Source organism: Cynoglossus semilaevis, chromosome 17 (genome assembly GCF_000523025.1).
Source record: "Cynoglossus semilaevis isolate Cse_v1.0 chromosome 17, Cse_v1.0, whole genome shotgun sequence".
Lineage (NCBI taxonomy): Eukaryota > Metazoa > Chordata > Actinopteri > Pleuronectiformes > Cynoglossidae > Cynoglossus > Cynoglossus semilaevis.
Window position 1 is genome coordinate 9,440,803 of NC_024323.1, and position 11,964 is coordinate 9,452,766.

Consider the following 11,964-nt stretch of genomic DNA (forward strand, 5'->3'; position numbering starts at 1 on the left):
AGCACAACCAGCCAGTGCAGCAGCAAAACCCACAATGCATGCTGGGAGCCCAGGAAGGAATGCCAGCCATGGCCAACCAAGTACAGAGGCCGGTGATGGCACCTCAGCGGCTACAGCCTCAAGTAGGACCCCAGAGCATGGCACCCATGGGCCCACAAGGCCAAATGATGAACGCTGCTCAAAATGGCAATCCACAGCTGTACCGCCGACAGCAGCTGCTCAGGATGCAGCAGCAGGGCGGCATGGCCCAGGGTCACGGCCAGTTCCCCCAACAACAGCAAGGCCCGGCTAGCTTTTCCCAGCTACGAATGCAGCAGCAAATGGCTATGCAAGGAGGTGGGGGGCCCATCGGCCAGCATCCTCCAACATCCCAAATGGGTCAGGCTGGCATGGGCATGGATGGAGCTCAGAGCCTGCTTCAGCAGCGCATGCTTCAGCAGCAGCAACAGCAAATGCTTAAACAGCAGATGGGCTCTCCAGCGCAAGCAAACTCGATGAGCCCGCAACCACACATGCTCCAAGGTCAAGCCCAGGCAGGCACTCACCTACCAGGGCAGACAATGGCCAACACGCTAGGAAACCAAGTTCGCTCCCCAGCCCCAGTGCAGTCGCCCCGTCCACCCTCGCAACAGCCCCCGCATTCCAGTCCCTCCCCACGGATACAGCCTCAGCCCTCGCCTCAGCACAGCACCCTCCACTCCAGTTCTCCTCACCCCAGCCTGGGAGGACCTATGTCAGGCCCCATGGATCAAGGACACATGGGAACACCAGACCAGAGTGCAATGCTGCCGCAGCTTAACACACCAAATCGAGGAGGGTTGAGTAATGACATGGGTATGGTGGGTGACACGACGGGAGACACGCTGGAGAAATTTGTTGAAGGATTGTAGCATTTTATGACATAAGAAGGGCCTTTGTCTGTTTTCAGCTGAGAATATTTTTACTTGCTGATGTACAAATCTAAATGAATTACAAACTGATGAGTCCTGCGGCCTACAGACTGTGAACTTTCCTAAAACCGAGGGACTGCTTTTTTTTCTTCTAACCTAAAGTGAGTTAGTAATTGCTGTTTAAAAGAAGACGAGGAGATACAAAGAATATATTTTTGGTTCAGACCAGCCATGCAAGACTTCACCCTGGTCTTTGTGTTGTTTTAATTTGTTTTTCATTTATTATTCTCTGGTATTGACTTTTATAACAAAACTTCTCAAAACAAAAATATTTCAATTTATTATTACTTTTTTACTTTGTACCTTTGGAAATTAATATCGTATTTGTGTTGAGAAGACTGTAAAATTATTTGTCTTGGGGAATTTTTGCCAGGTTTCACCTCTTGTTCAGTTTCTCTTTTCTTGGCTAATTTATTCTAATATGCCATTTTTCAAAAAGGACTGCCCTTGGGAAAGCTTTAATTCCTTTCCTGTTTGCAGAGTCTATGGGAGATTAATGTATTTGTATAGATTTAGGAGTTATTGCACACACCCAAACACAACATGCAGGTGTTGAGAGACACTTGCACTGAAGCTTGTAAAGGATCACAGGTGCCCGAATGTTCTTTTTCACTGGGCCTGGGCCCAGTATTTGTCTTGCAGATGTTTAAAAAAATTGCTTTGTCTCTCCTTCAGTATAAAGAACTTCTCATTAAGTACTGAAACTCTTTTGCCTGTGGTGGGAATTTTACTTGTTTGACTGCTGGTTTGTATTAAGAGAGAGTTTTGTGCATCATTGTCTCTCTTGCATTAAACTTGAATTGATGATGAACTGTTCTCTAATGTAAATCACGCAGCTAGACAGTACTGTAAATATGCAGGAAAAAGAATGAAATCACTGTACAAACTGGTTCAAATGGCTCATTTCGTACTTAACATACCACATTGTTAAATAAACCTGTGTGCCACAGATTTACTGTAATTTTTACACTTGAAGCGTACAGTGCAGTGAATTGTCACTGGTGTTAGATTTGTTTAAATTATTTATTATTTACTTCCTCAGTTAAACTAAACATGTGATTTTTTTTTTTAAGAAAAAGTAAAAAACGCAACAAAGAGAAGATCTAGTTTAGCACCACTCTGCTCCTTACATTGAGTGTCACAGGCATGTGTCCATCTCACACTATCCCTTGCCTCTGCTGTTAAACAAACAATTTCCATGTCCTTCATTAATATCCTTAAATCTCCTCATTGAAAATCCGAAATAATTAATTGATCCCCAAGGGAAGGATTTGTTGGAAATGTTTACAATGAAATAAAGTTTGGTGGGGGCATTTGCAATCATGAAAGTTACTGAAAAATAGAAATAACCCTTCCTGGCAGCTGTCTCTGACATCCTCTGTCCAATAATTCTGGTATCTTTCTGCTGCATCAGTCAACCATCTTAACCTTCTCTCTTTAATGTTATCCCTGAACAACTCATCCACATGTGTCCTGCTGGATTTCTATTCCTCTGTGTCTCTGCCGCCCTTGTCCTTAGTGGTATGTTACTGGAGATTTTTTTTTTGCCCAAGAAATGTGCTAATGTTCTCCCATGTTATGGATGTGTTTAAAAGACAGAAATTGTCCCTGCAGAGTTTTCATGTGAAAATGAACATTAGGCAGATATTGAGTGATAGTAAAATTCTGTTTTCTGAGTTCATCAAAGTGGTATTTAAGCAATCAAGGATTTGGGTTGGAAATTTGTAAAATAACTTCATTGTTGAATATTTCAATATACTCGCTATATCCAGACACAATAACTTTCCCTTACTACTGTTTCACATCAATCCTGATACTCTCCCCTGCGTGCACTTTCACCTTTGTTTGAGGACACCGTTTGAGTCCTCTTTGTGCCAATTACAAAGTAGAATAAATTAGGAGAACTGGAGCAGTGAGAGCATATAGAATACTTAACTGATAGTATTGATATTTTAAGTTTACGTTTACATGATTGTTGTTTGACCTTGAGTGGCAAGATAAGAGATAAATATTTTAAAAATGCCATTAAGATTTATTTTTTATCACATGTAAATCAAGCGTCGGTTTCTTGTTTTACAAAGGAAAAGCGTATTACGCAAAAAAAACAAAAAAACAACCTGCCATATTTTCTGTCAAATTATTTTTGTAATCGTCAGAAAGAAAGAATTTTCATCAGGCAGCGAGTTGGGGCTCTACTGACGTCATCGCACGGCGCCGTGGTCCTTTTCTTGCTCTGTCGTTCAGCGTGTGTCGGCTGACCCTGTCGATTTTTCTCTCTTGATCTGCCATTTACATCTGTATTAATGTCCCGCTGTCTGTCTCTGTCTCGGTTCGTCCTCGGGTCATCTCAGAGGAACACACCGCAAGTAAAGGCATATGTTCGTGGAGTGAGCAACAGGACATTTACGCGCTGTTTGCCTGCAGGTAAGTTGTTTACTTTAGCATTGGGCCGAGTGACCTAAAATAACATACATGGTTAGTTGCAAACAAACCTCTGCTGCGATACATTTAAATAATGCACTGTTATTGTATCGGTAGCTTAAGCAGTAGTAACGAGTTATTTGCAAAGGAATTTAAAATAGTTTTCTCAATATAGAGTGCTTTTTGCTTTTTTAGTTCTTTTTACTCTATTTATTGTGTTAACTCCTCTTCTCTCTTTTTCTGCACTGCCACTGGCTACTGTACTAGTATGTTTCCCCCCAGGGGGATGAATAAAGCCCTACTCTACTCTCTACTCTCTACTCTACTCTATACTCATGTCATAATGTCAAACTTGAGTACCTCAAAACAATAAATGTCTGTGAAATACAACTGTAGTACTCTGATTATATCTAATTTGTAACCCTTACAAATACATATTTATGTGTAATTATAACTTTTGCAATTCTTTTGCGGAGTCTGGAAGTGGTTAAATATGCACCTTTGTTCTAATTTGCTCCTGATATTAGACCTGCAGGTTGGACCACAGCAGAGATGGAGCTCTCGACCAAAGGCGTGGAGGTCGCAGGCCTCCTGTATAAACTTCTATCAGCAGTCTTACTACAGCACCCAGGAAGCTGAGAAAGAACCGGAGGATGAGCCGCTGCACAACATCATCACTGACACTGAGTCAGTTCAAGGTACTGAACTTATTGTAGCTTATTAGTAATGTTTAGTTTTATTTAAGATCTAGTCTGATCTGATGTGATTCTGATCTATCCAGGTAGCCTCTCCAAACACGAGTTCCAGGCTGAAACCAAAAAGTTGCTGGACATTGTTGCCAGGTCTCTGTATTCTGAGAAAGAGGTAAAAGAAGGATTATCCAGGACCCTTCGTTAAACAACTTTGTTAAATCAGCTGTTCTGACTGAAGTCCACAACTCTGTCGTGACATTAGGTTTTCATCCGGGAGTTGATCTCTAATGGCAGTGATGCTTTGGAAAAGCTGCGTCACAAAATGATCACAGAAGGAGGTGAAACCGCTCCCATGGAGATTCACCTGCAGACAGATGCTGCCAAAGCCACATTCACCATCCAGGTACAGCCAGGAACTCTCTGCTAGCTTCGCAAATAACTCAACAAATATACTGTATATGCTGTAGGTGGTTATGAAAATGAGACTCATTCTAACCAGAGTAAAATTGTGAAGGTTTCTGTTGCTGATTTTAGATCTAATTTATCAGATGCACAGTATAATGGGAATTAAGGAATGTGAGTGACAATCGGTAGGATTTTAATTTTTAGCAAACTTACATCCTGTTGAAGATGAGGCCTGAGTAGACCAGTGGAAAGATTGTCTGCCATTACAGGTTCATTTCCATACTGGTTATATCAGGTGTTACAACTGTGCCATTTCACCATGCTGATTACTAATAAGAAGCATTGATTAAGAGACGAGCTTAAAGTGAACATTTCTTCTTTTAAACTTTAAACCACTAATTTAGACCATAATATTATCGTCAATGTTTTCTGACCTTATGTATTGATGGGCACTTAAACTTATATTTACAATGAACTCATATATAAACTGGGAAAAGTAAAAGCATGCATTTCTTGTTTAAAAAAACAAGGGTTAATATTCTGTTTTTGTGTTGTTTTTTGAGCATCGTTGCCACCTGGTGGATGAAAAGTGTAAGTACTGACAGGTGACTAGATTTCCTGCTGTGCTGTGCTCTGACAGGACACTGGTGTCGGGATGAACCAAGAAGAGCTGGTGGCCAACCTAGGAACAATCGCCCGCTCTGGTTCAAAGGTGACCACTGTTGACTTTTTATTCGACTTTTTTTTTGTCTGTTGTATATTTCATACATGTTTTAATCTGTTCATCAAAATCTATACACCCCAGGCCTTTTTGGACGCTCTGCAGAGTCAGGCGGAGGCCAGCAGCACCATCATTGGTCAGTTTGGGGTTGGGTTCTACTCTGCCTTCATGGTAGCTGACCATGTGGATGTTTACTCCCGTGCTGCTGCTCCAGACTCACCTGGATACAAGTGGTCCTCAGATGGGTGAGAAAACTGTCCCACAATCCAATTGAAAACATCTCTGAGAGTTACAGTTTCTACAACTCTTAAAAATAAAGACCACGTTTGGAAAATGAGGATTATCAGATGTGTCTGTTGTTTTCTTCAGCTCTGGAGTTTTTGAGATTGCTGAAGCCAGTGGGGTTCAACAGGGAACAAAGATTGTGCTGCACCTGAAGAGCGACTGCCAGGAGTTTTCCTCTGAGGACAGAGTAAAAGGTAAAACTGCCGTAGTGAAACTGTGACTGTATCTGTGACAAAATACTGCAGCAGATTGTCCCTCCTCCCTGCTGTTCCCTCACCTGTCTATGCCACTGAGTTACTAAAAGACATAAATAAGCATGTTGCTACACATTTAGATGCAAATCTCAACTCAGAGTACATTTTTAGCAACAATATTATTGGTAAAAATAATTAGTACATAATAATTATATAGTATAAAAATATACTTTTTTGGTATGTCAACTTTTGATCACAGTAAAAACTATACTAAGATTCGGAAAAGGTTTTCAAAAATGTTTCTCAAAAATGATTAAAATGCACTACTTTGCTTTAAAATACATAAATTCATTAAAAATTTGAAAAACTATACTTTTTTAAATACGAAACAAACCAACATAACAAAAAAATGCTGATGTCTTAAACTTACAGTCCTATTGACCAAAAACTGTTTATTGATAAACCAAGCACTGACCAGTGGTTGAAACATGTTTTTGTACAGTATTTTGTTGTGCATCTGCCACAACTCTGGAGCAGAGGTTGACAACAATAAAGTATTCATTTAGCATTGATGACATAAACCTTGCAGCACAGAGGTGAACTTACTCCTCTCTTGTTTGTTTTCTCAGAGGTTGTAACAAAATACAGCAACTTTGTGAGTTTCCCCATCTTCCTGAATGGAAGAAGGCTCAACACTCTGCAGGTGAGCCTCTCTGATGCTGTCATTCACTGGCTCTCACAGGCTTTTACATCATCAAATAAATGAAAACAATGTTGAATACTTTAAACCTCACGCCATTTTTCCTCCAATCACTAAGCAGATATAAAATAAAATATTTAGAATTGTGTAAAAAGGTTTCGGATGTTTCCCACTTGTCACTCGTCAGGCCTTGTGGATGATGGACCCCAAAGAGATCAGTGACTGGCAGCACGAGGAGTTCTACCGCTACGTGGCTCAGGCCTACGACAAACCGCGCTACACGCTGCACTACCGCACTGACGCGCCACTCAACATCCGCAGCATCTTCTATGTTCCTGAAGGGGTGAGGGGGAAACTGGGAGTCAGAGATGTGTCTGTGTTTTATCATTAAATACTTAAATACTTTTGGGTTTTCATATAAATTCTCAGAAGCCCAGTATGTTTGACGTGAGCAGGGAGATGGGCAGCAGCGTGGCTCTGTACAGCAGGAAGGTCCTGATCCAGACCAAAGCCGCTGACATCCTGCCCAAGTGGCTGCGCTTCCTGCGAGGTCGGTGACCCTGCTGCTGACCTTTACCTGTAAAGTTTATTAAAAATGGATTGTCATCAGGGAAGACTGAACAAGTGTATTTTTGTGCAGGTGTGGTAGACAGCGAGGACATCCCACTGAACCTGAGCAGAGAGTTGCTGCAAGAGAGCGCCCTCATCAGGTTATTTTACCACACCGCATCACTCAAAGTGTATTTAAAGTTTTTTTTTCTTCTTCTCATATCCTTTTTTTCTGACCGCAGGAAGCTGCGTGATGTTTTGCAGCAGAGAGTGATTCGCTTCCTGCTGGACCAGAGTAAGAAGGAACCAGAGAAGTACGCAAAGTTCTTTGAGGACTACGGCCTCTTTATGAGGGAGGGCATCATCACCAACCAGGAACAGGACGTCAGGGTGAGTGTTTTCTTTCTGTTACTGCAAGAGTGAGTGTAGATAAAGACGGAGAAGAGAAGTTTTTACAGTACTATTTACAGAGAAATGACTTAGTCAATGACAAAACTAAACCAAAGCCAAACAGGAAGTGTGGTTAAATATATTTAATATATTTTAATTTTAATATTTAGTCTATTATACATGAATAATGGTAATAATAATAGTAACTTTTACAAACATATGACACTTTAACCTTTATTTGACTAAATCTAATTGATTGTTTTTTCAACTGTGCTTTAGAGAAACTTAAATCTAACTTAGTCAAATATTTGATACCCATATGACTTAAGAAATACTAAATCACTACTGTCTGTCAAATGCACAGGAGGACATTGCAAAGCTGCTGAGGTTCGAGTCGTCTGCTCTGCCTGCGGGACAGCAGACCAATCTGGTGGAGTACGCCTCCAGGATGAAGGCAGGCACAAGGAACATCTACTACCTGTGTGCCCCCAACCGCCACCTGGCAGAGCACTCACCGTACTACGAGGCCATGAAGAAGAAGGACATGGAGGTGAGAGGACCATGTGGACAATGGAGACAATTATATTTTCTTCTCTGTTAGGAAAAAAAGTGTTTCTGTGATACTTTTCCTCAATACTTTTTAAAAAACTGTCTGTGAACAGGTGCTGTTCTGCTACGAGCAGTTTGATGAGCTCACCCTGCTGCACCTCCGAGAGTTTGACAAGAAGAAGCTGATCTCAGTGGAGACGGACATTGTAGTGGACCATTACAAAGAGGAGAAGTTCGAGGACAACAAATCAGGTACAGTGAACTGTGTTTGCTGTAGAAAAGTGACTGTAATATAGTTTTTACAAGTTTTTTTTTTTCCATTAAAATATAATGTGGGGTCATCGCTACACGTCCGTAACAACAGAGGGCGTGTAAATGTGTATTTATTATTTCAATGATTTTCTTTCAGAATTTTAATATAAATAGAAACAGTAAACAAAGTTAAATTTGGTTATCACAGTCTTTTTTTTCTGAAGATTAGCCTTGAAAAGAGGGGTGGTCGTTCTATATTTGCGTCAATATACTATATGCTACAAATATTTACCTGTCACATGCAGGTCGCTTTTACTGCCACTTACAGCTGTAATGCTAACTGCTCTTCATGCGTTCTTCCTGCTGCAGCCTCTGAACGTCTGTCACAGGAGGAGGCTGACGACCTTATGGCCTGGATGAGAAACGCTCTGGGTACAAAGGTCACCAACATCAAGGTAAAGAGAAAAGATATAAAAAATTTAATGATGTGTTTCTGTGCAATGACTAAAACTTTTATTGTCTGGCCTTTAGCTCACTCCTCGTCTGGACACCCATCCAGCAATGATCACCGTGCTGGAAATGGGTGCGGCGCGTCACTTCCTCCGCACCCAGCAGTTGGCTCGCACTGCTGAGGAGAGAGCTCAGATCCTGCAGCCCACGCTGGAGATCAACGCTGGGTAAGGTTTGGTCTTTTAGGGTGGGGAGAGGGATTTTTTATTTGATGTATTTGAAATCTCTGCAACTGAGTTCTGTCTTCTTGTTACAGACACGATTTGATTAAGAAACTGCATGCACTAAAGGACACAAACGCTGAACTGGCTGGACTGCTGCTCGAGCAGGTGAGAGGAATCAAGCAACATATTTGTGGATATTCTCAGTCATCCAGGTTATCATAAAAATCTCAAAACCAGTCTTAAAGTAGGCAGCTGGACTCCTCAAGTAAGTTGAAGACGTTTTGCCTCTCATCCAAGAGCCTTCATCAGTTCTACTGTCCTGGTGGGGAGTTTCCAGGTATCTGTCTATCTGTCCACACCAAAGGGGGGGTGTGGTATCGAGTAAAGTGGCCAAGTGGCCAGATAAGGTCCGCTGGGCTTTCTAATCCAGTCCTGTACATTGTACAGTAAAGACTGATTTATTTCCTTCTGTTTCTTGCAGTGAATTAATTGATTGTTATTTCAGTGAATGCCACTAGATGGCATTAACATCAAACGTGCCAAATTTCCTTAGAAGGTTCCGGTCTAATCTTGTACATTTTATGTATATTACTACATCCAAACATTCTACATCCAGCCAATACCGACCTGGTCAAATTGTGAACCAAAATTCTTGTAGTGGCTGTGACTTCACAAGTTTCTTCCAGCAGGACATTAGAGCAGATGAGTTGAGATTATTGGTATTGCAGGTATTTCCGTTGCTGTGACTCTTCTTAAGTATTCTCTCACAGAGAAAGAATAGAATAGTCTTTATTGTCATTGGACCACAACGAAATTGATAATAAATAAATTGATATAAGCGATAAATACAAAAAATATGAAAAAATTGTATCCTCCTCTAATTCTTCTAGATCTATGACAATGCCATGATCGCAGCGGGACTGAACGACGACCCTCGACCCATGATTTCCCGACTGAATGATCTTCTGACTAAAGCTCTGGAGAAGCACTGATGGCCACGTTCAGACATGAACATGAACCTGAGGCTTTTTCAGCCGTCAACAAAAGGCCAATCAGTGGAGGAAGTACCGATCATATCCTGCTCTTTATCCCCTGATGGTGACACACACACACACACACACACACACACACACACACACACACACACTCTTGAAGTGTGAAAGAACATATTTAAAATAGTGGTTATACTGTGAGAAATTAAGCTGGATGGCACTGGTCGTGGTGTTTGTCAAACGTTAGATGAAAGAAAACTTTACTTTTTTTCCTCTTTTCTCAAAAATTAAATGTCAGCTTAGACCATCACCATGTAACACAGTAAAGAGTGTATTTGAAGCCAAGTTAAAACACCTGACAGTGGTTATTTTAAAGCTTGCATTGAAAAGTCGTGACTTGTGTTTCTGTCATTTTTGTTGTTTTTATTTGTTCACTCCTGTTTGTTTTCTAAGAAAATAAAAGGTTCACTGTGTAAATCAGAGGCGAAATTGTTATATAGTTCGTATGTTTTGGCAGAAAAGGGAAAAATAATGGATGTCATTACGTTTGAACGACTTGAATTAACAGACTTCATTTCCCTATTTTTGCCGACGGTGTTTGTCGCCCTCTACAGTTTACATGCATGACCCGTAGTACTTTTGTGCGGTCCGTTTGTGAAGGCGTCATTGGTTAAACAATTAAAGACGGTTGTAACGTTTTAGCATACTAGCATTTTAGCAACGTTCATGCTACAAATGCTGCAGTGAACGTGTACGATTTGTCACAATATTGCAGTTCATGTTAAGTCAACGATTGGATCAGAATCGCGAGCGTTCCCTGCCCTCTTGCGTACACAATCAAAACTTCAATATGTTTTTCTGTGAGCTAGGATGATGCAATTATGTAAAACTTTATCGAACAAAATGACACCTAAACTAGAGAAAATGTGAGGAAAAATATTATTAATAATTATGAAACGCATTATTCCATTAAATAAAGGTTGTAATGATTCTGCCATGGGTTGTATTTCCCATGGCAGTGTCATTATGTGCATTTTCACTAAATTAAAAAAAACGAACAAACCTCATTTTTGTCAATTGTATGAGACGTTTTGGATATATGAGTAAATGAACCAGAAAAATGGAGCAGCGTGAGGAGAAGCTGTACTCACTAAGCATGTGTGGGCTGAAAGTGGGGTCATTGAAGTGGACTGTTCCTGGATTATCCTCTGACCTCTGCTCCTGCTCCATCATTTAAAGCCAATTCGAAAGTACAAACAACCACACAGTTTGTAACGCTGACTACACAAATATCTGATCCTCACACAATAAAACCTCCTGACAGATGCTTACCATGTACAGTAATCGGGCTGGCATATAGGCTATTGACCCTTTCAAGCACTCAAGTTGTATGTGAGCGTAGCTTCTCTGCATTAAAATGTGAAAAATAGGCTACGAAGCTCACTGTCTCAGAAATGACTAAAAATACAATCATTTGTCTTAAAATACTTATTTATGCCCATTTCTGTTGTTAAAATTCTTTTTTGGTACACCAACTTTTGATCACTTCAATTGGTATGATGTATAGTAAAGTATACCACATTATACCTATGATATGTATATATAAGCAGAATTAGTATAATTATAAGGATGGTATGTGAACAAGTATATAAAATAAATATATGCTATATGAAACATATGCACATTGTAAGTAGTTGAGTAATGAAATTAAATAAACCGTTAGCTATATAAGTGGTTCCAGCAGACATATTAGTAGACGTAGTGTTTAAATGTATTTTGGTGTTTAATTTTTGCTCTGTGTCCCTTCTTTAATGTCTGCCGTCAGAACACGCAGGTTCGATTTCAGCGGCATGATCATCATGTTTTCCACAAACAAGCAGATGGGCTTTTAATTTTTAAAGGCGAATAAATAAAAGAGTTGTCTATGTAGATTCTCAGTCATCCAGGTCAAGGAGTTCCATTAGGCAACTTGACGTGAAATTTTCTCAAGAAGACATTTCACTTCTCATCCAATATATGTGACAAAAAATAAAGCTACTTCAGGTCCCACTTGTTGGGGTCATCTGAAGAAGTGTCAGCAGTTGTTAGGAGTCTGATGGGCCGTTGTAATCCTCATCATAATGATTTCAGTATGTGGGTGATAGGTTGTTGTCGTAGCCCACCTCAAATACTTTTTGGACTTTTAAACAC

General features: G+C 40.4%; 2 protein-coding genes across 2 annotated transcripts in view; both read left to right on the forward strand.

The window, feature by feature from the left end:
- The window catches only part of crebbpb (CREB binding lysine acetyltransferase b), a 25,046-nt gene extending 23,145 nt beyond the window's left edge, over positions 1-1,901 (forward strand). The window contains exon 32 of the mRNA XM_025064217.1: positions 5-1,901. Coding sequence (XP_024919985.1) covers positions 5-890 — 886 coding nt within the window. The 3' untranslated portion in view covers positions 891-1,901. The remainder of the gene's footprint in view (positions 1-4) is intronic.
- Positions 1,902-3,158: 1,257 nt separating this feature from the next.
- trap1 (TNF receptor-associated protein 1) lies at positions 3,159-10,256 on the forward strand. Its single transcript, XM_008329863.3, has 18 exons — positions 3,159-3,374; positions 3,899-4,069; positions 4,153-4,235; positions 4,326-4,466; positions 5,109-5,180; positions 5,274-5,434; positions 5,559-5,668; positions 6,298-6,371; positions 6,556-6,711; positions 6,798-6,918; positions 7,009-7,078; positions 7,160-7,307; positions 7,672-7,857; positions 7,970-8,108; positions 8,478-8,563; positions 8,640-8,785; positions 8,875-8,947; positions 9,673-10,256. Exons 1-18 carry the CDS (start codon positions 3,254-3,256, stop codon positions 9,772-9,774), a joined length of 2,160 nt encoding a protein of 719 aa, XP_008328085.1. The 5' UTR covers positions 3,159-3,253; the 3' UTR covers positions 9,775-10,256.
- The last annotated feature ends 1,708 nt before the right edge of the window (positions 10,257-11,964 follow it).